Consider the following 27,339-nt stretch of genomic DNA (forward strand, 5'->3'; position numbering starts at 1 on the left):
CAAGCCAAATGGTAAAAGAATGTAATAAAAATGCATCACCCCGAAATTGTTGTCTCATGTCTGGGATCACGACAAATTATATACATTTGATAGGGCAAATAAAAAAATGTTGAATTTGGATCAAATTAAACGCCACTTCTTCGATGTTAAACTAAATATGCTTAGTTGGCTAATCATAGGGAGTTTTCACTCAGTCTCAGAAAATTGTCGATCAATACAGGAATTTACATACGCTGTATATACTCAAACTATTAAATATCTTTAGTATTACAATATATATCTCATCTCATCTCATTATTCTCATATAATGGGGTTACAAAATTAGTGTTAGAAGACACATGATCTTATAAGCAATCAATGTAGTTCCATCATGAGTTTTCTAACGGACGTTAAATACATACTGGTTGTAAAGAGTAAAAACTATAAAATTAGTGTGTTTTTTTTTTTTTTTTTTGGTCAAGTATAAAATTAGTGTTTAAAAATTAACTAAAACTCTACTCTTCTTTTTTTTTTTTTTTTGAATAACGTGGAAATTCCAAAATTAAGCTAAAAATGGGACCGTAATCAAATAAAAAAGTTATTGTTATGTTTACAGGCCCGAAAGGCCCAACATAAAGAAATAAAAAACAAAGTGCAGAAACAAAAAATAAAAAGCAAACTAAACGGTGCGTTTTAGTGAGAGTGTAGAGCAAACTGCAAAGGTTCGGTTTTCAGTGTTCATCGAGTAAAGCAGTTACCGTCTCTATTTCAGTCTCGCTCTGAATCTCCACCTAAATTCAATTTTTCTTACTCCTAGTAAGTTAAGTTACTACCTTTGCTTTCTTCTCGTCATGTCATTATCATATTAGATCTCAAGCATTGGAGCTATTTTTTGACTCTTCGGTTTTTATTTATATATATTTTTTTTGGAATTGGAAATACAGCTTGAGCTTTTGAACTTACTGAAAATGGAGTATAATATTGCATTGCGATCTTTTGCTTTTATTGAATTTGATTTGGAATCAACTTAGCTTTAGTAGTTAGGTGAAAGCTGATGGTTTTTAATTTGGGACATTTTTTTTTCTTTTTAGGTTGCAGGATCAGGATCCAATGGCTACTTTGAGGAATCTAAAGATAAAGACAAGTACTTGCAAACGCATAGTTAAGGAGCTGCATTCTTATGAGAAGGAAGTTGAGAGAGAAACTGCAAAAACTGCTGACATGAAGGAGAAGGGTGCTGACCCTTATGATCTCAAGCAGCAGGTATCTAATTTCAATTTATCTATTTATGCAAAAATAATATGTGATTGTTTTTAAATATAGTTATTAAATTGTACATCTTAGTAGGGCGTGGATTTGCCTCCTTAATTTTTTTGGGAAATCACTAAGGTCAGTGATGATATGGTGAATAATGATTGCAAGTTTTGTTTGTTGACTTGATATTTTGGACAGGAAAATGTGCTGGCTGAGTCTAGGATGATGATTCCTGATTGCCACAAGCGCCTTGAGGCCGCACTCGGGGACTTAAAAGGAGCATTGGTAATGTACATTTTCTGGTTTTCTTTTTCCATGGTTATTAACCTATGCCTTAGTTTTGTGCTGTTTTCTCATGTTGCAACTTGCAAACTTTTTACATGCTTTGCATTTCATGCCTTGGCTTTTTGTTTCCAATGGATGATGGTATCGGTACCCATTAATGATGTTATGAGTTGTGTTATCTTTGAGTTGATCAGTGTGGTATTTGTTGATTTGATTCCTGCAAGTTCCTGTGTGTCCCTTCATTTTTCTTCATTTAATCATAATCTCAATGTGATAAACAACTTATTTATTGTATTAGTGGAGGATTGAGGCACTGCTTTGATTGGTACTCTGCTAAAAAATTTGATAACTAAAAATCTTTTCCAAAATGTATTAAACTGAAATATAGAAGTTGACAACTAAAGAGAAATCTATTGTGCAATTACTTTTGTTCTCTTAAGCAAGCCAATGAAGGTTCATTTATTTGTTTGAAATAATTTGTACTTCTTTCTTCATTATGTTTGATCTATATTTTTGTTTTGTTTTCTCTGTTTTCAAATAGCAAGTCCAAGTTGCGCATATGCTTGAAATTGAGTCTATATGTTATGCTTCTGATTCATGGCATGTGGGCCATTTTTATGTCCTCTTTCAGGCTGAGCTAGAGGAATCAAATGAGAAGGAAGGTCCTGAAATCGATGATGCTCGAAACACCATTGCTGAAGTTGAGAAAGTAGTTGGAACTACTGAAGCTTAGCTAGGTAGTTTAACCACTGCTTTTGATGGTAGAAATTGAGCTTGTATTACATAGCTTCCATCTCACAGAAACAACCGTACATGGGGATAGGTTATGAAACTTGTTTAACAAGATTTAATCTTCTCTAGTTATGTGCTGTTGAACATTTGAAAATGAATGAATATGACATCTTCTATAAGCCTCATAACTATGCATCATTTTCCAAGTGTTTTTTCAATCAATCATGTTACATTTACATAAAAAATCAGCTACCAAATCATATGCTAATATATAAGGCTTTTAACCCAAATAATAATAAGCCTATAGTCATTAACCTCATACTTGTTTGGGAACTTACATGAAAGTGTTATGATAATTTATTGAATGATGAATCTTGTGGTTGGTACCACCAATTATTGAGCCAACCTTATGATTAATAGATATAATAGCAAAAGATGCACATGGTTGGTGATTCAATGCTCTTGTCCTTCATATGGGGCATTGCTTTGTTTGAGTTCATGTAGCATCTCATAGATGTCAAGTATATAGAAATCTTATTCTCTTACAAACTTTTATGGACTAATCAATAATTTTAAAACTTTTAATAGTAATAGTTAACTGATAGGTCAAGGTTTCATTCATTTCATCCTTGAAAGGAAGAATAATGATTTGTCAATATATTATTACTACAAATGAGAAAATAACTCTTAATATTTTGTGATCATACCTTACATAAAATATATTAGGGCATATCCAAAAGTAAAATGGATTTGATTCTTCATCTAATTCATAAATTCCAATTTACATTGCAAAGAACTGAACTAAGTTGTTTTTCCTTGCTTCTTTCAACATAACTAGCTGGAATGTGAGATATAAAACAACCCAAAAAAGATAAAAGTCAAATGTCAAAACCCTCAATAGTCAAGGCTAAGTGCACTTTGAGACCTCCAGTGCCTTGCTTTCTCAAATCCATTAGCATAGTTCTCAAAATCATCAATGGTTTGGTCAATTTCTTCTTGAGTGTTCATAACAAATGGCCCAAATTGAACCACAGGTTCTCCTAGTGGTTCACCTCCAACAAGAATGAACCTAAGTTGCTTAGAAGATTTGTTCCATGCCTCTAATCCATCACCACAACCAAGAAGAAGAATGTGGTGTGAGCTTATAGGTTGAGACTTTTGGTTTCCAAAAATACCCTCTCCTTCCAAAACATACACAAAAGCATTCCAAGATTTTGGTATAGGTTGTTGCAAGTGTGAACCAGGTTTGAGAATGAAGTCCAAGTACATTGTTGGTGTTCTTGTGTAGATTGGAGACTTTGTACCAAGTGCTTCCCCTGCTATTACTCTAACCTTCACACCATCTTTCATAGCTTCTGCTATGTCCTTGCTTAATATTTCTTGATACCTTGGTTCAACCCTAAGATTAGCATAACAAAGAAAGATAAAAACCAAAAGTTTAATTAGATTTCGAATTAGAAATAGTTATTCAATTCATCTGTAAATTAAAGGTAGATAAATAACAATCATGTTACATGTACAAAAAAGAATCAGATATCAAATCAATTATCCGTATAAAATACATATTGAAATACAAAGATGCATATTAAAAATGAGTTAAACAACACATTTATTTATACATAAATATATGGTAATTAATTTTTTTTGTGCATATAGTTTTTTTTTTGATAAAAAATTCTTAAATCTCCTACAATACAAATATTGATTAGATTACAATGCATAATAATCAAATTCAACTCTTAAAGCATAACAAGCATTACTTCCTAGACATTAATGAAAAAAAAAAAAAAAAACACTTGAGTTTATTATGTTATATTATATTAGGGTGACTCTAAACCACATAGATTTGAAGTTCCATATTCCATATCTCTTATGAGTGAGAGGCACATTATTTAATATTTATGGCTTATGCTGGCCATTGGGTAAACTTGCATAATTTGGTGCTCTATGCAAAAAAGCACTTGTAGGAAAATGGTCCATGATGATGAAGAATCATGAGATAGATAAAGCAAAGCATGTCATAGAGGAATAAGGCATATATTGACTCCCCAAAAAAAACAAACAAATAAATAAGTTTAAAATAAAATTTGACTTTCCAAGGAGAGAGTGGGAATCCCCTTTTTGCCTTATTCATATTTGATGGTAAAGCATTATCCAAACAAAATGATGATCATCAAGGTGACGCATAAAATACGTCATCTATTAATTCCATGGGGCCAAGGCTAATAAGGTTGTCACATAAACATAATAGTACTATTTCAGAAAAAATAAAAATAAAAAGGCCATAATAACTACCTGATGTATACCCTTCATTTAGATTTAGATTTTTATATAAAAATATATATATTGAAAGTTCAAAATATTGCTAAAGATGGAGTAGGTAGGGTTCATATTTAAGATACACAATATTAGGTTGTAACTAAAATAATTATGTTAGAATATAATTAGGATCAATTAGAATTAATTAGTATTATTTAGTATATCTGAATATTTATTATAGGAAATTACGTCTTTATTATTACGATTCTCTTAGTACCTATAAATATTCTTTTATATTGTATCATTTTAAACAACTTGAATAAACAATTTAAACATGCTCAATGATACACAAATTCTTCTTCCAATTTAGTCTCTTATTTCTAATATGGTATTAGAGCCATGGTATCCTCCTTAAAGAGGATAAGTTATTTTCCTTACGGTGAAATTATCGTAATTTTTGTATTTTTTTTTCTATGTCATTCTTCTCTCCAGTCTAGTCTTTGTTTCTAATAAATTCAATTTAGAATTATGCACTAAACTATTAAGTAGTAGTTATTTATTTTGCATTACTTACTTAGATCATATATTTAGGAGTTCACTTATTTTTATTAATCTGATCTTTACATAGTTAGATACATATATAAAATTATTTTATATTAATAGTGTATAAAATCAAATTCATATGTTATTGCATAATAAACCAAATTTAAGATATAGTGAACTTACATTTTGTTTTGTGAAGCAAGATTGATCCATAGCTGAAGACCCTTTTGAGTTCCTTGAGAAGCAGGCATTTCTGAATGAACTATTCCTCTCCCTGCAGTCATCCATTGCAAATCACCAGCTTCAATTGTTCCTTTATGCCCTTCAAAATCTTCATGTGTTACAGCTCCCTGAATTAATTAACACAATTTCTATAGGTATTAATTAGGTGAGGTTTATAGCACAACTTCACAAGCATGTGTGAACCAATGTAGCATTTACACACCCTATAACTTTAGGTGCACTCAAGAATGGTGGTTGGGAATTTAGAACAAAAATATTTAAATAAAACATGATATCTAATAAGTGGGGTCACTCTTGTCATTTCATGTTTATGTGACATGTAACCATTGGTGCAATTAAGACAGTCTTTGATGATTTTGTTCTGGAGGGCACTAACTAAAATGGTTAATTTCATATTAATGAATCATTAATATACTTAATCACTTATATTTATTTTACTAGAAAACCAAATATTTTAATTAGTTTATTTTCAAACCTTGAAATTATGTTGATCCTAACTCTATAATGGCCATTATCTTAGCTTATGCATTTGACTTTGTGTTAATACGTTTCAAAATGATAATTAATTTGGGCAAGGTGAGATACTTAAAAATTAAATGTATAAACAATATATCTTACTATATTAATTTTTAAATGTAGCATTTTTATTAAAAATACTATTCGTACACCAAAATTAACCACTAAAATTCGTCACTAATGTATTTATGTATAAATACATGTGTAGTTTATACTTATAATTGACTTTGGTAATTATTTTTGGTGTACTCGTAGGATAACCGTATTTTTATAATAAGCAGCATTGAATGAAGAAAACCAAATGAATAATTCAAAATTTGCTCCAACCTGCAACATGTATGTGACAGTCTCAAAGCCTGTAAAAAGAAAACACCCCACAAAGGAAAATGGAGTCAGAATATAAGAAGAAATTAAGATTTTTCTGAAAGAACAAATTAAATTTTATTTTATTTTTTTAATGACACATGATAAAATCTAATTGATACAAACCTCTGTGAGGATGATCTGGAAAACCAGCAGGAGCAGTGACTGAAACATTTCAAAGATTTTCACATTCTTTAGAAAACAGAACAATGATTAATTGATCATCAATAATAATAAAAAAAAATCAAATTAAAGAACTTATTTAATTATATCTGATTGATCATCATCATCATCATCACCTGAGAATTCATCCAATACAAGGAAAGGATCAAAGTACTTGAGCTCAAATCTGAACCAACAAAAATTAAAACCCAGGCAATTACTCCAAATTGCTCAAATTTAAAATGTGTTCCAAATTTTCATAAAAAACATAAAAAAGTATTGGAAACATTTCAAGTGCACTGAGAGTACCGGTGCACCAGTTGTTTTAATGGTTGATTTCAATTAATATATATTATATATATTTTTTATAATTTATATCAACGGTTAAAACAACTAATGCACCGGTGCACGTTTTAACGGTTGATTTCAATTAATATATATTATATATATTTTTTATAATTTATATCAACGGTTAAAACAACTAATGCACCGAGCACTTGAAATGTTTCCAAAAGTATTATTGATATTCTTACCTTCCAATGCTTCTTCTAACAACAGCTCCAACACCTTCATGTTGAGGTTTAGCCAAGAATTTTCTTGCCACAAGACGAGGCTCTTTGATTTTATAATTGTTATTAACAAACTCTTGTTGTGTCATGTTTTGTGATCAAAAGCTGCAATGCAAAGAACTTTATAATAAAAATAAATACGTTGTATGGTATATGGTATAAGATATTTGAAAGAAAGAAGAAAAAAATATATGAAGAGAAAGACAAAGAAGGTTTGAAGTATATATAGAGAGAGAGAGAGATTCACTATTTGGAAAGTCAAACTCAGATTAAATTAAAACAAAACGTAGGTTTTTATGTGTGTGATTTTGTTGGTTGCCAAATAAGACCCACATATATATACATGAAAATTAGAGTGGTTTTTGCATGACGTAAGCATAACGCACTTATGATGTATGTGTGTGGCTCACAATAATTATTAATTCAGAAATCAGAACATTCATAATCTTTTTATTTCCCTTTACATGTCATATTGAATTTGGTTATATTATTATTCCATTCAAACTTAGAAAATTTTTTGATAGGTTAGAGATTTATCTAAGTAATAAAGACTTTTTTGTTTTTAAGTGTTTACCCACACATGCAATTTTTGAAAGAAAAAAAATTGCCATATTATCAAGAATGTTAGTTTTTTATTTAGATAAATTATAATTTTTTCTTACAGTATTTTTTTAAAGATTTAAATATATACTAGATCAAAGTAAAAAGAAAATTAATTTGTCTACTAATTTTTTGATAGGTTTGAGATTTAAATATATTCGATGAAAAAATTAATTTTCATTCATTGTTAATGTAAAACTATTTAGATTATTATCTATCCAATATGGTATATAATATTTTTTAAAAACATATATTTTTATTATTTTTAAAACGAACGAAATAATTTTTATTAGAATAGTAGCAGCCATGTTTAAAATTAGACCTTATTAATTATTATCAGTGTACAACAGTTTATATAAATTAACCTGAACATAAAAGTTAACAAACTAAACTAATAAAATATCTTTAATCTTAGTTGAACTTATGGCTATACATCATTTGGCATGCACGTTTCGTAATCCCAAAAAATAAAAAATAAATAAATAAAACTCTCTTGACTTGTGACTTGTTTTAACAACCCTCTCTCACTTTTTCATTCTGTTCAAATTTAGAATTTTGGTATTAAAATGCTTTTCGTGAATCAGAAGCTTAATGGCATATGGGACTAACACATGGAGACAAAGAAAATTTGTACTAGATAATTGTGTTCAAGGAGATTAATTAAGGACTCCATTTTTCTTAGTAAAACACAATATTATTGAGAATTTGACATCATTTTTAGTAGGTTTAATTACTTTGTTAGTATCTATAATTTTGTAAAATTTTTAATTAAGTCCTTATATTTTTTTTTAATTGGATTTCTGTACTAATATTTTTTCAATTAAGTCTCTCTTAGTAGTAATTGCCAATTGCTAATTGGCTTAATTTTATAGGGACTCAACTAAAAAAAAAGAATTGGTATAGAAACCTAAATAAAAAAAAAAAGTATAGGAACCCAACTAAAAAAAATGGTACAAGAACTCAATTAAAAGGAAAAAAAAGTATAGGGACCTAATTGAAAATTTCACGAAACTATAGAGACCAACAGAATAATTAAACCTTTCTAGTATTTACCCGAATCACTAATAATAATAATAATAATAATAATAAATAATTTTATACTATCATCTAATCAAATATTATATTTTAGGGTAAAGTATACTTTTTGTCTTTAAAATTTGGCAAAAATTTTAAAAATACCCTTAAGTTTTATTTTATTTCAATTTTATCCCAAAAATTTTCGATTTGTATCAAATATACCCTCAACAGCTAAATTTTCAAAAAATTTAAGACCAATCTAACAATAATATATATTGATTTACTTGTGTTGAGGGTTTTTCTTATGAAATTATTGTTGAATTGGTTTTAAATTTTTTGAAAAATGAGCCATCAGAGGTTAGTTGATGCAAATCGAAAATTTTTTTGACAAAATTGAAAACAAAATAAAACTTATGGATATTTTTAAAACTTTTGTCAAACTTCAGAAACAAAAAGTATATTTTACCCTATATTTTACAACTTTGAAAATGATAGATGGTGAAATTTAATAATTTAATGATATATATATACATAATTATGTAAAAAAAAATATTTATGATAAAAATGCTTACAAATAAATTACTATAAAATCTTAATTTAATTAAGCAATTATGAATAATCTATGACTTGTTCTTAGATGGAAGTTTTGGGAGGTGATGTTGCCACAAAATAATGTCATAATTATTGTGACATATATATTAACCAAATTAAAATAACCATGCTGATCTATCACACATATATATAAATATCTTCTTAGTCACATCTTTCATCATCAACATCTCAGCAACTCATGTGAGAGTTGGAAAAATTATTGCCTAGTTTGTATTGTGTGAATGATTAAAAATGCAACAACGAATTTGGATCTTAACCACAATTTTATTTTAAATTATAGAATAAGTTTTCTCATTTTTTCAATTAATATAGAAAAATCAAAAATGTATTTTTTGTATCATATAATGTTATTTTTTACATATTTTTTATTTCTTTAAAAATATATAATAAAAAATCACGCTTTATCTGAAAGAAAAATCACTATGACTATAGAAAAATATGAGTCACCTTCGGTGATGGTTCCACCCAAAAAAATAAAATAAAATGAAGATAGGTAGTAAAAAAATTATTTTATAAAATGATCTCATCATCACTTGACTAAAATGTGCTTCTTCTTTTTTAATGTTAAAAACGTGATTTTACAATTTAATTTCTTTTATGTAGGTAGCAAATTCTAAAAATTATTTTTAATTAGAACAAAACTGAATATTATAATAAAAAAACTTTTTTTTTTTTCGAAATAAAGGGTTGAAAATTGATACAAACGCACCCAATATTTCAATTCAAATTCATAATGAAGGAAGCTAAGGAACAAATCACATATATTAATTATATATAAATGTTTCTTTTTTTGTTGTTCATAATATTTTACTGTTCGATAAATTAAAAATTAATTTGTTGTAAAATTAAGTTCTATTTAAAAGATCAATCACTGACTAATAATTACATACATAAGGCAAAATTTAAAATCCTAACACTTATTTAAATAGACAAATAAATTTATCATTGGACTAATTAAATTAATTGCATATAAATGATTTAGTCCACAATTTATGCACGTTGCGGCACGCAAGTACTTGCTACTCAAATGCTTGTTTTTTCATTTCAATATTAATTGATTAGCGGTGTGAAGAGTTGAGAGTTCTATATATATTAATATGAGACATGTATGGTTATTCAAAACTTAAATTAGAAAAATACATACTTCACTCATGGTCAAGAGAGTTTGGGAGGTTTGTTCCCACTTAATCAATGTGGCAGTTGTGGGATTCATTCTTTGCATTTATCCACCTCAAATAAACTTTTATATTTTCCTCTTTTCTCTTTTTTTTTTTTGGGTGAAGAATTACAGCTTATTTTAGCATATATACACGGAGGATACTCCTGTAAAGACGCGTAATAATGAACCAGCTTATGTGTTGCATTATTATTTGACGTATTAATGAACCAGTTATTTTTAAATTTTTTAATAAATTAGAATAAAATTAATTTTTTTATAACAATAAATCTAATTGTTATCAGATCCGGTTGAACCGATTAATTTACATAACCTACTAAATTATAGTTTTTTTTTAAAACAAAAATTAGAGATATATTTATCTTTTTATCAAAAATTTAAACATGATTCGGTTTATTGTGTAAATCAATAGGAATAAATTGGGTCTAATAATTATGATGCGAATAATTAGATTTATTATTATTGCTATAATAAATTAATTTTATTCTGGTTTATTAAAAAATAAATTATTAACCAATTTAATAAAGATGTCCAATAATATCATAACATATATAAGCATCTTTAAAAAAAATATTTTTAGTGTCTTTATCAAAATAGTCTCCTATATATTAAGGATCTACATAGTAACTATATCTGAGTTGTTAAGTTGTTTTTTTTTTTTTCTTCTTTAAAAGAAGGATATAAAAAGCATATTGGTTTTGAGTTCGAAACTTCGAATCAAATTTGTTGATTCGTATTTAGTAGTGTGATTTTTTATTTGTTATTATTTAATGATATATTTGATAAATTAGTACACTACTTATATTATATTAATCATTGTTATAAGAATTTAATTAATTTGTATTTACTGTTAGCGTACAAATATTCACTACAAGGGAAACGGGTGTTACCTGCGATAAAACACCAGTCCTTCTTTTAGAGCGCTGCTGTTCGAGTGAGCTGTTGCCGTTCTTCATGTGTTTTGAAGGTCCGCCTCCAATAGATCCAAAATGGTTACCCTCTATGTCCCAACCGCATCGAATAACTTTATTGCCGGCCCAAATTGCCGGCCGTTCTCCCCAACCACTCCAAATTGCCTGATTTGTTGTCCTCTGTGTCCCAACTGCATCTAATAACAAGGTGGGAGAAGGGGTTGTTTCATTAAAGAACCACAACCAATACATTAAGGCGCCAATAACCTTTCCTCTTTTTGGCGCGAACCCTAGCAGAGCATAGCGCCAATCGCAGGTCTCCTTCCACCACCGTCGTGACGTCGTCGGCAGTCTTTCCCCTTGCCTTTGCCCTGTTGTGCGCCGATCGCCCCCTCTCCTCTCTCTCAGGTTCGTTCTTGTCTCCTCCCCCAATTTAATTTGAGTGGCTGTTCATAAATTAATTTCAATATCTATTTCATCTACCATGTGAACTTTTGGTGTCAAAAGCATGTGAGGATTAAATTATAAATTTTGATAATCTTAAATTATAAATATTAAATTATAAATTTTTAACTTTAAATTCTAAATTTTAGATCTTAAATCCTCCAAAAAATTTAAAAAAAATTAATATTGACTAACTAAAAATGATTTTTTTTTTATATTTTTCTATTTTAAAGTATTTGATTCGATAAAAAATTTAGTATTATTAAACACTTGTTATGGTTATTAAATTCTTTTATACAAGTATTTTAGTAATTAACTATGCAAAATAGACACAAAATATCTACCACTAAATCATTCATTCATATAAAATATATATTTAAATATAAAATACATATTAAAAATAAATTAATTAATATATACATTTATACAAATTTTATAATTGATTTTTATGTGTATATAGTAATTTTATTTAATGATATTTACAATTTTAATTTCTATAAATCAAAGTTTCGGAACCACACATTATTTGCATAAGATAGAATAGCAAAAATGGAAAACAACAACATATTTTTGTTGTGTATTCTCTTAGTCTTAATTACAAAACGCCAATTCACTTTAATTTAATTTTATCTATTCAGTAGTTTTCCATTTAATAGACATACGTATGAATATTATTATCTACTATATTTATTAGCACTAATCCAATTTAGTTTCTCGTAAAAAGAAGTAATTATAATTAATTACCTTCAATGCAAAATGGGTAATCATCAAATTAAAGGAGGTTTCGTGCGATAACATAAATTGATTAAATTCAAATCCAATTTAACTGAATGACATCATTCTAACAAAAGCATGACGCAAGTAAAAATAAATCTCAATTCTAACGAAAGCATGACAGAGAGAACTTTTATTTGTTTATTTATGTTTTGGCTATTTTTATCCTAAACATATGTTAAAAAACAAAACTTTATAGTTTGTGTATCATCGTACGTAGCGTGATGTCACGGCCTTGGACACACTCCAACGCTACCGTGCCGGCACTCGGACTTACTCAACCTCTTGAGCTAAGACCAAGTCAGCCTAACCCTCAATACTTAGCAAGAAAGCTAAGAATACAAGAGAACACAAGAGAAAGGAAGCTTTGGTGGAAAGAACACTTTATTGCTCAAGTGTTTGTTACAAATGATTCACACACCCAAACTCTAACTCTCATCCCTATTTATAGCCATCCACCTCCTCAATGGATGGTTAGGATTAAATCTAATCAACGGTCCAGATTAATCATCCAGAACATTCTTTACAAATATCTATCCTACCACAACTCTCTAAATGTTTCTAGATTATTCCATATCACTCTTTATACTTCTATATACATCTACACTCTTCTAGAATACTCTATGACCTTCCAGAGTCTTCTAGAACCTTCTAGGGTATTCCGGGACCTTCTAGGACATTCTAGAACGTTCCGGAACCATCTAGAGTATTCTCAAACACTCCAGAAAACTATTCAAACACTGTTAAATCTAACCTTCTAAAATTTTCCGTGACAGTGAGCACGGATCGGTTTGATTTGGATTTATGATAAAATTAGAATGGAATCGATTAAAATGTAATTAATTCGATTTAGTTTGGATTTACATTTTTTTGTATATGTACACGAACTAAATTAAACCGATTAAAAACGAATTGGTTCGGTTCGAGTAATTGGGTATCTGATGACTTTAAAATTCATAAAAAAAACTAAATTTTTATCTTAAAAATTCAACAAGTACAATAAACATGTAACATCAATAGAAATAATCTAAACATATTAAACACCAATTACATTAAAAACTAAACTCATTAAAATCCAAACATATTAATAATGAGTAATTATTGTCTAACGAAAAAACCATATATATTTTTTATTTTTTTATTTAATTAATATATAATCGGATTCGCGAGTTGGTTCGGGTTTCGCACCCCAAAAATCGATATTCGAACCAATCACTAACAAAAGCCATCAATTTAGTTCGAGTTAGACCTGATTACCCATTAATTTCAGAACCAATTTAATTGGTTCGGTTTGGATTCGAATGGATAATCGAGTAGTGTTATTTTATAAAAATTGGAAAATTGCAGATTAATATATGTACTTTATTTTTTTATTTTTTGGTTTACATCAACAGTTTTTTAATCAATCATATCAATATATTTTCTATCAACTAAAACTACAAAATTATTTGCATACTATCTAGTTGCTTTTAAGTTAATAATTTCAACCCTTATCATTTGTCAACGGATGTTGTAGTTAATAAAATAGAGAAAGAATACATTTTATTTTTAGTATAATACAATAAGTGAATAAACACAGAAAGAATTATTAGAAGGAATTCTCTCTCTCTCTTTTTTTTGTTATTATATATGAATGACATTTTTTTTTATCTAAAAAGTTACTAATGCCATAATATTTAATCTACATGATACGTAGGATTTTAAAGTCCTACATTATTTAAAATTGAAAATCTAGATAATTTTTATCATTTAAATTATTAGATTTTGAGGATACATCCGATATATAGCTTGATTTTAATGAAAAATATTATATTATATATACGGATATACCATTTTTACATACACTATTTTTCTTATACATACACCTTCTACTTTTGATATTAATTAAAAGTAATTGGAAAATAAAAAATTGTCTATATAACAAAAAAAATACTATATGTATATTGAAATATTCAAATTTATTTGAAAAAAGAGAAAAAAAAAGTATTATACTACGATATAATATGTCTGTATAGATAGATTTAGCTAGAAACACTAAAAATTTAGATTTATTTATATCTTTACTTATTAAAATTCTTTGAAATTAAAATTGCACTTTTTTTTTAATCAAATAACGGTTTATTATAAAAAATATTATTCTCTTGTTAGATATAAATTTTATGTTTTTTTCTGTGATCTTTAAGCGTCATTTAACTTTTCTTTGAATAAAAGTTTTATTTAATTTCCTTCTGTAAAAAAATCAAGTTATCAAATTTCATACTCTAAACTATACACAAGATCAAATCGTTGAATCCTTATCTGGTTAGAACAACTTCATCAAGTCGTCAAATCCTTATCCGGTTAGAACAAAGAGCGTATAAACTATACACAAGTATTATTAATCTTTAGAACTAAAATAAACCCACTTAATTTATAGAATATAGAGAAAAAATTTTAAACAGTCTCAAACAATTATTTTAAAAGATAACAAAATTTTTTATAAAACAAAATATTTAATTCAATTTCTGAGTTTTATTTTATGATATTAATTAGTCTCTATACCAAAAAAAATAACACAAAACTAATCAATCTTAAAAAACAAAGATAAAAAATCGGGTTAGGTATTTTTTTTATAAAAAATATCGTTATCCTTTCAGATGAAGTATTTACTCTAGAATATAATGTTAACCTTCCTTGTAAGTTGTAACGTGGTATGATTTATTCAAAGGAACATAATGAAGATTGGAGAGGAATACAATGAAGCAAATGTCCCATTCGTACAAAGTTAAGCTCAAATATGGTTTTAGTTTTTAATATTTGAACTAAGTTTTTTTTTTAATATTTAGAATATTTTTTATTTTAAATAATTTATTTTATTTTATTTTAATTTTTATTAAAAATATTTTTTTGTTTCAAAAAGACTCTTTCCTTCGATATAAAATTTTTAGGTAGTAGTGTAAAAAACTATAATTATAATAGTTAGAGTGGTAATTATAATTATTTGAGTATAAAAATAATAGAAGAATAAAAGAAAATTGTCTTTTTTTTTTTTTTTACCAAAGATATAAAATTCGAATCCACAACCTCTTAATTGAGTATGAAAAGACTATGCCAATTGAGCTATTACTCATTGGCAAAAGAAAATTGTCTTTATATAGGTTACAATTATGGTAGCTAAATTAATGGTGACTATGGATGATTGTAAGTTGATTAACGACTAAAAAGATGACATTTGTCACACTTGAAATAGTGATCATGATTATTCTTCCTACATGTACTGTTTATTATTTGTCTGAACTGGTGCTCTATCTACTTTTTTAACTCGTTTAGGTCCAGATTGTTTAAGTCGTTATAGTTAAACGAAAGTTCCTTTAAATCTGCTTTATTTATAACCTATAAATTTTTAGTTTGGACCGTTTTTAATTAGCCTAATAAGTTGAATTAATTGTCTCATTTATTCTTTTATTTTATTTGTTGAAAAATATTTTAACAAAAAAAAATTATTTTTAAGTTAAAAAACTTAAACAAATAATATTTTTTTAGTTGATAAATTGTGTTTTCAGGTAGGATAAAAAAAATATGGGTAATAAGTACTTTTTTTAATATAAAATATAATTTAAACGGATTGCTCATGGGCTATCTCGTTTGACATGTCATTTTTTTCGAATTAATCGAATTTGGACTCAATAAGTTTAATTTTAGAGACAAAATATATCCGTTTAAACGAATAAATAAGCTGTCCCGATGAGTTTAGTTTATTTTGACGGCACTCTCACTTTTTATTTTAAAATGCCACAACCTTAAACGAATCAAATAAGGAATCAAGACACTAAGAGCAATTCTAATGTGGTATTTTTAAAGTATAATTGTTAATATTTTTAACTAGTAAATTGATTTAAAATTAAAATTTACATTAAAATTGATAGATAAAATGAAACAGATCTTACCTTAAAAAGATAGGATAACTTTAATAAAAAACTAATAAAATTTTATCATTTATATAATTATTTTACTAAAATAATTAAAAATAATATAAATTTTTAGTTGAATTAAAATCAAATATTATAATAACAAATCTTGCTTTTAATTTTAAATCTCTATTTATAATAAGTCTCACAAATACTGATGTGTTATTTGGTGGGATTCGAAATAAAATTGAACTTTAAATTAGTATTAGAAATAGAAATTCTCAAAAATTAGTTTCATGTTTTAGATATGATTAATTATTGAAAAACTTTTGAGGCAAACAACTTTGAGTATTTTTAGTCCTTATTTGACCATCACAAATACTAAATTATCATTTTATTAATTTATGTGTGTAAATTTTGAAAAAATATGGGTGTAAATTATATTGATTCATGAATGTAAATTATATTGATTCATATGTACACAACTCTAGTAAATATATGTACAAATTATATACTTCTTGTGTATAAAACATCTATAAATATGAGTACAAATTATTATTAACTAAGTGCTAGTCAAAAATAATAATATTTACTAGTTATATAGTATTGCTCTTCATTATAACCCAACAAATAAAGTAACTACAGTTTACCTTAATCACATAAAGATAGACTGAAAAGCTTCTCTTGTTGTTCCAACAGTGACGTTTTCTTCAATGGTGGGGTGAGGAACAAAAATTTTCTTCATGTAGAACAAAATGTTGGCGACGTTTTGCAGTTAACGATAGTGTCATTTTTTTACCATGACGCTCCCACAACGGCTTTAAACACGCCAGTAGACTCATTTCTTGGACAATTCATGTTAATAATCAATTAAGACTTCTAGGCATGTGTTGGAGTATCACTTAACGTGTCACATTAGTAAATTTTGACACCATCAACAAACAATGTGACGAAATGATTAATATGACTAATTTAAAATCTTTAAAGGACGAATTTGATTAAAAAAAATTTTCAAGGACCAATTTAGAGAATGAGTAATTTTTTAGGGACTAATTTGACTATTTACTTAAAAAATATTGCACTAACATAATCCAAATATGATAGTTTGAACCATTGTTATTAAAACCGGACTGGACCGGCTCGACTAAAAAATCGGTGGATCGGACCTTATACCGGTCCGGTCTGATATTTGAACTGTGTAAGGCAACGAATCGGTCAAATTCGGATTGAACCGTTGAAAATTGTCAAATTCAATGAAGACCGGTCCGACCGAACCGGTACGAATTGGAAATTTGTTCAAAATGCTAGAGGTAGGGTTCGAACCAAGGTTATAAATATCGGTTTGAACCAGCCGGTCGAACCGTGAACCACAACCAAGTATGATTTGGACCAATGTTTTAAAAATTGGACTGGACCGGCCAATTTTATCGGTCTAACCGTGAACCGGCAGCAATCACAGTCCGGTTTGCCCCCTAAAACCGTTTCTCTAAAAGTCGGGAGAGAACCGTCGAACCGGCCGGTTTTTAACCGGTTGAACCGGACGGAAAACCGACCGGTTTAAAAAAAACGGCGTCGTTTTTGCGAAGTTTGCTTACTTTCACTCTTGGTTCTGAAGCTCCTTCGTTTCTTTCTCCCTTTCTCCCTCCCTTTTGTTTAATTCACAGAAACTCAGCCAAAAAACCCTAGCACTGTAAGCCTACACCACCGCCGCTGCAAGGAGTGGCATACTGCCGCCGTCCGTCCGTCTATCTAGCTTCCCTCGTGCTCCAAGTCTTCAACCCCCGTTCGCTGTCACCGATCGCAGCTGCTTCCTCGAGCTCGGCGTCCGTCGTCTTTGTCTGCTCAGCCTTGCTTCCGCCGCCGTTGGTTGCCGTTAACGTTCGCGGCTTCTTCGTTCAGCCGTCGTCTTCGTTCGCGTTCTTCGCCGTTCAAGTTTGCTCGGGGTTCACCGTTCGCGTTCACTCGCCGTTCACCGTTCGGGTTCGCGTTCGTCTGGAAGCCACGTTGCCCTGCTTCAAACTCTGCGACCAACCCGCGTGCTCCACCTAGCCGTCGAACTGCTCTCTTTTGTCGCCGCCGTGAGTTTCCTAAACCCACCACCAGACAATACACTCACACAACACCAATACTCTGCTTCAAACTCTGCAACTTCTTATTTCTATTACAATAAGTAACTATTTGATTTGGCAGTGGTTTGGATTTTTTTCATAGACCGAATTAAAGTATACAATAGTTATGTTCTCTTCTCTATCACATTGATACTAAGCTTTGAATTCTCTTATTTAGTTTCAAGTTTACCGCACTCAACATGTTTGATGAAATGCTTTAACCATATTTCGGGTTGGTTTTTATCATTTCTAGCTTTTAGAAACTTAGTAAGTTGATTGCCATGTGAAATTAGAATAATTGGATCTTAGTAATTAGGAAATTTTAGCTGCACAAATAGCATCTTTGTAGAAAACATATTAGCATGATGATTCCACTTGCATTAGTGTTCTTCTGGTAAATTTTAACTGTTAGTGTGAACTTGTTAATTTGCTAATTGTTCTTGTGTTGTTGTTCTGTTGTTCTTCTGTTATTTTTATTTTATTTTATTTTTGTTGTGATTTTCTGTTCTTGAACTTGTTAAGTTGATAATTTGCTAAATTGTTGGGCTGCTGTTGTTTTAATTTGCTAAATTGTTAGGTTTCTGTGATTTAATTTGTTGGATTTTCTATTTAGGTCTTGTTCTTGTTTATTTGTTAAATTGTTGTTGTGTATTTATTGTTGTCTTTGAGATTCTTGCTGGATATTGGTGATCATTGATTTATTATATGCTTCATGTTTTCATTGTTTTCTTCTTCGGAAGGAAAAAAAATTCTGTTTTCATTGTTTTGTTGATTGTTTGTTTTGTTTCAGAAATTAATTTTTTGTGATCAATGCTCAAACTCTAAATGCTGTTCTGTTGGTTTTGCAGCGTTTGTTTTGTTTCAGAAATCAATTTTTTGTTATCAATGCTCAAACTCTGAATGTTGTTCTTCTGTTTTTGTTTTGTTTCATAAATCCATATTTTGTGATTAATGCTCAAACTCTGAATGTTGTTCTGCTGTTTTTGTTGTTTCAGAAATCAATTTTTTGTGATTAATGCTCATACTCTGAATGTTGTTCTGTTTTGTTTTAAGGCTGTGTATAGAAGAGGTGATTGATTTCTGAGTGTTGTTTTGTTTTTGTTTTAAAGCTGTGTGTTGTGTTCAATTTGTAGGAAATTCTTTGAGGTATATAAGAATTAACAAGGAAGACTATTTTAACGGTATTATTCTGTTGATTCTGGTATGCTACAAGCTTGAACATAGAATTGAAGAGAGAAACCCTTTATTATTTTATCATTGGCCTATTTTTGGCATTGCATATCATTGTAGTTTGTTTATTCATAGAACTAGTTGTTTATGATCCCCTTTTGAAGTAAAAAAATGCAGTTAGAAGAGTGTTTAGAACCAATTGCTTTATTCATTGAATTTTAATAGAATCAGGTGTTTATTATAAAACGGTTTTTTCGGTTGAACCGGTTGAACCAATGAACTAATAAACCAATAACTAGAGCGGTTCGATAACTGGTCCGGTTTTCTGAACCTTGGTTTGGACAGAAGCTAAAACCGTCAGATTGAAAAATCGTCATTGGACCGCCGAACCGGCCGGGAACCGATCGGCCGAACCGAACCGTGACCCGGCCGGTTTTTAAATTGTGTAAAAAACGGCTGCGTTTTGGTTGCTGAACCCTAACTCCTTAACTTCCCTAACCATTACCCCTCTCCTCTCCAGTCTCCAGAACGCGAAGCAGCACTCACCTGGACGGCTAGACTTCGAGCTTCCGGCACAACTTCCATCCTGCCACCGTCGCCGTCGCAACTTCCGACCAGCCAACGTCTGCCAGCTCTGTTCGCGCAGCCACTTCCCATCGCGCAGCCAGCTCTGTTGATCTTCGAAAACCGAAACCACCGCCAGCGCCACTTTCGGTCGCGCAGCCACTTCCCGCGGCGCCAGCTCTGTTCCATACTTCCACCCCGTCAGCCGCTGTCTTGCCTCTTGCCAGCCACTTTCCCCGCCAGCTCTGCTTTTTTCCAGGCTTCCAGCTTCTAGCCCTAGGTATTTGTTTTTTTCTTTGTAATAATAATTGTTGAATAATTGATTGCGATAAGGATCACTGCCGGAAACGAGCCTTTTCCCATGTCTCCCGAACACAAAGCCAATTGAGATGAAAGCTTATATTTGCTCCTTTACTTCTGTTGTCGGCATACTGGTCTTGGCCTTTATTGATTAGTGATTAGCTCTGGTTCATTATTGATTTTGTGTGTTGTGTTTTACTGTTTTGTTTTGTGATTTAATTGTACCTAGATTGTGACTGTGTTGATTATTTGATGGCAATTATTGCACTGTTTCTGACTAATTAGTGATTAGCTCAGTGCTCAATTGTTCATTTGTTCTTCACTTGTTCATATTTTTTTTTTTTTCGTTTTTTACGCTCTGTTTCTGTCTTTCGAAGGTCTGGTTGACTGGTTGTGTTGTTAATTTTTGTTGAACGATTATTTGATTGTTGGTTTACTCTGGTTCTGCTGCTGTTTATTGATTATTGATTATTTTGAAGCTTTGTGCTGCTGTTTTTTGTATTGTGATTTTAATTTACTAATTATTGATTTTGAATGTCTTGTGATTGTTGATTAGTGATGTGTTGCTGACTTGTGTTTGTTTGACTGTTTTGTGATTTACATGTGCTTGGATTGTGACTGCTTTGCTGATTTATTGAGTAACATGATGAAGGAGCATTAAAGTGTCAAGTTTAGCTCTGGGTTATTGTGAAATCCTTTTGCTTTTCCTGATTTGTTTTGAGTATCTTCAAATGAATACAATTTTGTTGTGAGAACGGAGACACCTCTCTTGATTAGAAATTTGTGGTATGTTAGGTGGCAGGTTAGAATTAGGTGGCAATAGCTCTGAGCCTGTAGCTATGGAAGAATGAGGTTTCTGAACTTCTAATTTGTGTTAAATGATATGGATTGTATAGCTGCTACTTCGAGGAACCTTCATTCTTTTTTTTTGGTAAGGAAACCTTGATTCCATTTCTTTGTTGCTTTGACAAATTTAAACCAAAGTTGGAAATGGTTTGATATTTTTTGGTATTTTTTTGGATGTAATTGCTTTATCGATCAATGTCATCACAGCAAACATTTATAGGATGAAGAAAGGATTTTGGTTTCTCTTATAGCAAATTGTGAAAGCAAAAGCTTTAGTTCATTAAAATATTTAAGTTTGTACTTTATCTAAAGGTCTTAAACCGAAGATGACATTTTATGTAGTGTTTTAAATTTAGAAGATATTTTAAAATTTATATTATATTATAATTATGTTTTAGAGTGTTTATTTATAATTTATTTGTTATTTTAATATAAAACGGTTTTTTTAGTTGGACCATGATTGAACCGGTTGGACTACTAAACCAGTGAACCAGTAACTAGAGTGGTTTGATAACCGGTTCGGTTTTCAGAACCTTGGTTCGAACCCCTACCTTCATAAATGGAGGCGCCATTTACAGTCCCTAGGCTGCTATGCTCTTCGTTAATATATATAAATATCTTTCATTAAATTACTTCTATTTAATTTATTTTAATTTTAGTTATAAACTCACTTATTCTTAAATTAATTATATTTTTATTTAACAATAATTATAAATTCACTTATTTTTTCTTTTCATAATTATATAATATCTATTAATATTATTTTTTAATAAATACTTATAGTATATAATAATATAATAAATATAAACTAATTAATAAATTATTGAAATTTAAAAATAATAGTTATTTTAATATAAAAACAATAAAAATATTTATGATAGAATAAAAATAATAAAATATTTATTGTTCCTGTTCTATATTATTTTAAATTAGCTTGATATTTTAAAAATATTAATAAAAATATGTATTTTAAATTTTAATTTTAAATTTTTAACTATTTTTTATTTTTTATTTATATAGGACCGAATTAATCGGTTGAACCAATAATTCATCGGTTGAACCAGTGATCCAGTAATCCGGTAACCGAATGGATGAATTTCATGCAGTTTGGAGTTTGGTTACTTCACAATTTACGCTCTGACACCGTCACACACATTCCAAATGCGCTTTCTCTCCAAAAAACTGTTGCTTGCTCAAAGAAACAGAAACTACTTCATCAGCATCATCAACTCTCATTATTCCACTCTCACTTCACACTCTCTCATCTCACTCTCTAACCGCATCACCACTCTTCATTCTCTTCTCCAATTCCACGCCATTGCCATCACCACCGGCAACTCCACCAACCCCTTCATCGCTTCCAAGCTCATCTCTCTCTATCACAACCCTTCTTCCTCCTCTGCCATCTTCCTCTCCCTTCCTCCTTCCTCCGCCGACACCTTCCTCTGGAACTCCATCATCAAGTCTCATTTTTCACGTGCCCATTATGCCCATGCGCTTCAATTTTACTCCCTTATGCGGTGTTCTGATGTTCTGCCCGATCATTTCACTGTCCCCATGGTTGCTTCTTCATATGCCCACTTGATGATGGTTCAAGATGGGACGAGCCTTCATGGGTTGGTATCAAAATGTGGACTTTTTGGTTGTAATTCAGCTGTGGGGTCTTCGTTTGTGTCCTTGTATTCGAGGTGTGGACTAATGAGGGATGCATGTTTGGTGTTTGATGAAATGCTTGTGAGAGATGTTGTTGCTTGGACTGCGCTTGTGGTTGGGTTCGTGCACAATGGGGAGAGTGAGAAGGGTTTGAGGTGTCTTCGTGAGATGATGCTTCATGGGGTTGATAGTGAGAGGCCTAACTCTAGGACATTGGAGGGTGGGTTACTTGCTTGTGGGGATCTTGGTGCTTTGTCTGAAGGAAGGTGTTTGCATGGTTTTGTGGTGAAAACCGGGATTGGATGTGAACAAGTTGTGCAGTCATCGCTTTTGTCTATGTATTGCAGGTGTGGGGTCCTGCAGGAAGCTTATCAGTCATTCTCTGAAGTGATAAACAAAGATCTGGTGTCTTGGACATCAATCATTGGAGTTTATGCAAGGTTTGGGATGGTGAATGAATGTGTATGGTTGTTTTGGAAAATGCTAGAGAATCAAGTAGACCCTGATGGAATTGTTTTAGGTTGCATTCTTTCAGCCTTTGGTTATTCGGTGAACGAATATGAAGCGAAAGCCTTTCATGGATTTATCATACGGAGACATTATATACATGATGATGTGGTTCATAATTCGTTGCTGTTTATGTATTGCAAGCTAGGGATGTTAACTTTGGCAGAGAGGCTGTTCAACAATTGCCAACATAGCCCAGAGTGCTGGAATTATATGGTTAATGGCTATGGTAGAATCGGCAACAACACAAAGTGTGTTGAACTCTTTAGGGAGATGCACTATTTAGGTATTGATTCTGAATCAACCAACATAGTTTCAGCAATTGGTTCCTGTGCCGAATTAGGACAAACCAATTTAGGAAGGTCGATTCATTGCAATGCTGTAAAAGGTTTTATGGATGCCAATGTATTGGTTGCTAATTCACTCATACAGATGTATGGAAAATGTGGTAAGATGACCTACGCTTGGAAAGTATTTAAAAGGTTGGATAAGGATGTTATCTCTTGGAACACTATGATATCAGCTCATATTCATGTCAAGGATTATAAAGAGGCTACAAATTTATTTAACAAGATGATTAACGAAGGCCATAAGCCCAATACAGCAACTTTTGCAATAGTTCTTTCAGCTTGTTCTCACATTGCATCTCTGGAGGAAGGAGAAAGAGTTCACCGCTACATAAACGAAAGAGGTTTCGAGCTCAATTTACCTCTTGGCACAGCTTTGGTTGATATGTATGCTAAGTGTGGGAAGCTAGAAAAATCAAGGCAGGTATTTGACTCGATGAAAGAAAAGGACATAGTTTGTTGGAATGCGATGATTTCGGGCTATGGAATGAATGGATATGCAGAATCTGCTCTGGATATATTCAAGCATATGGAGAAATCAAATGTTAAGCCAAATGGAGTTACCTTCCTTGGTCTTCTCTCTGCATGTGCCCATGCCGGGCTTGTCGAAGAAGGGAAACATTTATTTGCTAAGATGCCATGTTACTCTGTGGAACCAAATTTGAAGCACCACACTTGTATGATAGATATTTTAGGAAGGTCGGTTAATCTACAAGATGCGGAAGCTCTGGTCCTGTCCATGCCCATTCATCCAGATGGGGGTGTGTGGGGAGCTTTGTTAAGTGCTTGTAAAACTTACAATCAAGTTGAGATGGGAATAAGGGTTGCCATGTATGCTATTGAATCTGAACCAGAAAATGATGGATATTATATGATGATGGCCAATATGTATAGCTCAATTGGGAGGTGGGAAGAAGCAGAAAATGTGAGAAGGACAATGAAAGAGAGGTGTTCACTGGGAAAGAAAGCTGGTTGGAGTGTGCTGTAAGCTAAATGGCTTGTTTTATGTTCAAAATTTCCTTTTAATGGAGTCTAATATTTCAAAATGTAAAAGGAACATAAGGCGCCTTACCTACGTGCCAATAGGTTTGTGGTTCTCAAATTTTCACCATAGATAAAGTATCAAAATGTTTTTTCACTGGCCATCTGTCTTACTTTGAAGTTCACATGCTATTTGAATGAAAAACTGCACTTGTATAAAGCTGTAGAGAAGTGCATATATTCTTAATAAAGATTCTTTTCCTGCTAGCTGGAAGCAGTAGATTTGTGTTTATGAGTGTTATAGAAATTTGGTGAAATGATACTGTGTATACTGGTTTTATTGAAGTATGTTCATGAAGAAGTGGAATAAGTTGCACATAGTTTCTAAATTCAGAACACAAGTAACATTCTCTATTAAACAGATCTCAAATTACACAAGTATCTCATAGCTGTCTTGATATTCCTTTTGAGCAATAGTGACCTTGCATTGTTGTACATCAAACACCTTTATAACAATCCTCACTACAACACAAGACACTTATGCTACATCATATATATCTGCTTACACACGAGGGAAACAACACTGATAAACAAGTAGTTTATTTGAGGGGCCCAAAATGGCTATCTTAGAAGCTTATTTCATTGCCAATTAATCACATTGAAGTTAAGACTAAAAAGGATGCTTGTATAGTTGTAAGGACTCAACCTTCCTGAGTTGCTTTACTTGACTGCAGAGCCAAAGAAAGAATCATGAAACATTCTTTACCCAAATCAAATACAAGCATACGTAGTTTATATATTGAGTTTATTTCAGGGTTAAGGACTTAAGATTATTACCTTAACATGGAGGTTTCTTCATACCACATTTACCAGGCAAGGCCAAAGCATTTGCAGGGTTTATTCCAAGTGCAGGTAGGGCTGACTTGTAGGTGCAAAGGCAAGGGATATTGGCACCTCGGATAAGGTTGCAACATTGCTTGTTCGGTGGTGGCGGGCGGTTGCCGGTAACTGCTGCACGGCATACGCCTAGGTTGTCGGTGTTAATGTTACATATCACAACAGCTTGAGCTACTTCACCACCCAAGAAGGCAATTACCAGTGCTGCTACCAGCCATTTCATCATAGTGTTGCCACTGGTATGTGCCATACTCTTTACTTAACCAGGTGATGAATTTGCTAAGTCTAGTCTAGTTTATCATATTTTGTGTTGCGTCAAAGTTAAATTTATAGTGATGCTTAGAGTGTTGGTATAGTAATTAATTGCATTTGTTTTGTATAAAAAGTCTTACTTAATTGTTAAGTGTATCATGTGAGTCCTGTCTGTGTTCACGGGATAGGTTTACGGAATAGTGAGACTAATAATAAAATAGACTATAACTGGTCCCTTAGTTGCTGTGAGCAACAATAATTCCAAGTACCGAAAGGTACTTTGTATTTGGTTGGTTGTTTGATAACAATGTCAATAAGTGAACCAATAAAGAAATGAACCTGTTAACTTCTTTTTTGGCATCTTATATTTGTGACTTGGAGATCATAATTTCAAGCACAAAAAGGTTATGATATTTATTATGAAAATATTAAGGGAGTAAATCTTATTGCCTACACGGTGATACAAAAACAAGAAAAAGTACTTCGAGATTTGCATTTTATTTTGTTACTGGTGCAATTTATTGGTCTTCGAAGAAACAACCAGTAGTAACTCTTTACCGCAATAGCAGAATATATAACACCGGCAAGTTGTGAAACGCAAGTAGGGGTAAAATCTTGTGCACATAGGTTTATCTATAAAAATTTTAAACCCAATTTCACCCTAACCATACATACCCTCAACCACAATATGAAGCACAGTTGAAATTATTTGTATTCTCAAAGATAGTCCGTGAATGCATAGTATTCTCCTCATGTTTAACTTTATGTGTATATATATATATAAAAGAAAAAGGTTGCTAGCAACCTTCCTGGAATATGATGGATATTGCAAAAATGTCAACAGATAATGCTATTAAAGTTGAGAAGAAAACATTAGTGGGGTTACGATGGATATTGCACTTATGGACAATAAATTATATCACCATATACTTCAGAATCAGACGTCATGTTGTGGTCCTATCCTTACCTTCCAAAGAGTTGCATTCTTTGATTTTCTGAAGTCATTGTTTGGTGTCGAGTTTAGTGTTGGAAGAATTATATCTCATAATTTTTTTAATGTTCTATCAAGAGTATTTTTGATACGATATTAGCACTTGACCCCGAATATAAACAAAGCATTTTTTCGTTAAGTAAAATTGACTACATGGATCTAACAATGTCATTATGTCGGGTCTATACATTAGGATGCGATAAAATTTTATGTTGGCTGTCGCAAGTTACAAACCTACATAGATTCAAAAACAGCATTGCACCGTCACCATATCTAGGGTTGTGACAAAGTTTTACGTAAACTATTGCAAAACCCTCCTTATTTTTCCGGACTTGGGACTGACCATGTAAACATAGGTCGAATTCGATAAGGCAATAGCACGTTTTGGCTTTTTAC

The 27,339-nt window shown here is 30.9% G+C and overlaps 3 protein-coding genes and 2 long non-coding RNA genes across 11 annotated transcripts; 3 read left to right on the plus strand and 2 right to left on the minus strand.

Moving 5' to 3' along the window:
- Positions 1 to 650: 650 nt before the first annotated feature.
- LOC112764664 (tubulin-folding cofactor A) lies at positions 651 to 2,429 on the plus strand. 3 transcript variants are annotated; one of them, XM_025810380.3, is made up of 4 exons: positions 651 to 795; positions 1,071 to 1,242; positions 1,432 to 1,518; positions 2,150 to 2,429. In XM_025810380.3, the coding sequence occupies exons 2-4, from the start codon at positions 1,090 to 1,092 to the stop codon at positions 2,249 to 2,251; spliced, it is 342 nt and encodes a 113-aa protein (XP_025666165.1). In that variant the 5' UTR covers positions 651 to 795; positions 1,071 to 1,089; the 3' UTR covers positions 2,252 to 2,429. The 3 variants fall into 3 exon arrangements, with proteins under 3 accessions (XP_025666165.1, XP_072079236.1, XP_025666164.1); XM_072223135.1 differs by having other exon boundaries at positions 661 to 798; positions 1,069 to 1,242; XM_025810379.2 differs by lacking the exon at positions 651 to 795 and adding an exon at positions 803 to 952.
- Positions 2,430 to 2,923: 494 nt separating this feature from the next.
- Positions 2,924 to 12,732, minus strand: LOC112764663 (pirin-like protein). 3 transcript variants are annotated; one of them, XM_025810378.3, is made up of 7 exons: positions 11,202 to 12,732; positions 6,870 to 7,010; positions 6,474 to 6,523; positions 6,301 to 6,339; positions 6,139 to 6,167; positions 5,236 to 5,402; positions 2,924 to 3,649 (listed from the first exon to the last, which is right to left on the minus strand). In XM_025810378.3, the coding sequence occupies exons 2-7, from the start codon at positions 6,992 to 6,994 to the stop codon at positions 3,145 to 3,147; spliced, it is 915 nt and encodes a 304-aa protein (XP_025666163.1). In that variant the 5' UTR covers positions 6,995 to 7,010; positions 11,202 to 12,732; the 3' UTR covers positions 2,924 to 3,144. The 3 variants fall into 3 exon arrangements, with proteins under 3 accessions (XP_025666163.1, XP_072079235.1, XP_025666162.1); XM_072223134.1 differs by having other exon boundaries at positions 6,870 to 7,025; XM_025810377.3 differs by lacking the exon at positions 11,202 to 12,732 and having other exon boundaries at positions 6,870 to 7,099.
- LOC140181001 (uncharacterized) lies at positions 11,204 to 13,303 on the plus strand. The gene is made up of 2 exons (XR_011875481.1): positions 11,204 to 11,630; positions 12,661 to 13,303. It is a non-coding gene; the product is annotated as an uncharacterized lncRNA (long non-coding RNA).
- A 4,646-nt stretch (positions 13,304 to 17,949) lies between these two features.
- LOC112766149 (pentatricopeptide repeat-containing protein At4g39952, mitochondrial) lies at positions 17,950 to 24,960 on the plus strand. Of its 3 annotated transcripts, XM_025812023.3 has the most exons (4): positions 17,983 to 18,405; positions 20,126 to 20,449; positions 21,265 to 21,400; positions 22,336 to 24,960. In XM_025812023.3, exon 4 carries the CDS (start codon positions 22,477 to 22,479, stop codon positions 24,808 to 24,810), a length of 2,334 nt encoding a protein of 777 aa, XP_025667808.1. In that variant the 5' UTR covers positions 17,983 to 18,405; positions 20,126 to 20,449; positions 21,265 to 21,400; positions 22,336 to 22,476; the 3' UTR covers positions 24,811 to 24,960. The 3 variants fall into 3 exon arrangements, with proteins under 3 accessions (XP_072079234.1, XP_025667809.1, XP_025667808.1); XM_072223133.1 differs by having other exon boundaries at positions 17,950 to 18,405; positions 20,126 to 21,400; XM_025812024.3 differs by lacking the exon at positions 20,126 to 20,449 and having other exon boundaries at positions 17,950 to 18,405.
- Positions 24,961 to 25,184: 224 nt separating this feature from the next.
- LOC112766151 (uncharacterized) lies at positions 25,185 to 25,898 on the minus strand. Its single transcript, XR_003184163.3, has 2 exons — positions 25,641 to 25,898; positions 25,185 to 25,531 (listed from the first exon to the last, which is right to left on the minus strand). It is a non-coding gene; the product is annotated as an uncharacterized lncRNA (long non-coding RNA).
- Between the last annotated feature and the right edge of the window lie 1,441 nt (positions 25,899 to 27,339).

Source organism: Arachis hypogaea, chromosome 17 (genome assembly GCF_003086295.3).
Source record: "Arachis hypogaea cultivar Tifrunner chromosome 17, arahy.Tifrunner.gnm2.J5K5, whole genome shotgun sequence".
NCBI classification, from domain to species: Eukaryota; Viridiplantae; Streptophyta; class Magnoliopsida; order Fabales; family Fabaceae; genus Arachis; species Arachis hypogaea.

Coding starts and splice junctions, on each gene's coding strand:
- LOC112764664 (XM_025810379.2), top strand. Junction 1,243..1,431: donor CTTATGATCTCAAGCAGCAG/GTATCTAATTTC, acceptor TATTTTGGACAG/GAAAATGTGCTGGCTGAGTC. Junction 1,519..2,149: donor GGGACTTAAAAGGAGCATTG/GTAATGTACATT, acceptor GTCCTCTTTCAG/GCTGAGCTAGAGGAATCAAA.
- LOC112764663 (XM_025810378.3), bottom strand. CDS start 6,994: ATGACACAACAAGAGTTTGTTAATAACAATTATAAAATCAAAGAGCCT. Junction 6,340..6,473: donor TGTATTGGATGAATTCTCAG/GTGATGATGATG, acceptor GAAATGTTTCAG/TCACTGCTCCTGCTGGTTTT. Junction 5,403..6,138: donor CTGTCACATACATGTTGCAG/GTTGGAGCAAAT, acceptor TAATTAATTCAG/GGAGCTGTAACACATGAAGA.
- LOC112766149 (XM_072223133.1), top strand. CDS start 22,477: ATGCGCTTTCTCTCCAAAAAACTGTTGCTTGCTCAAAGAAACAGAAAC.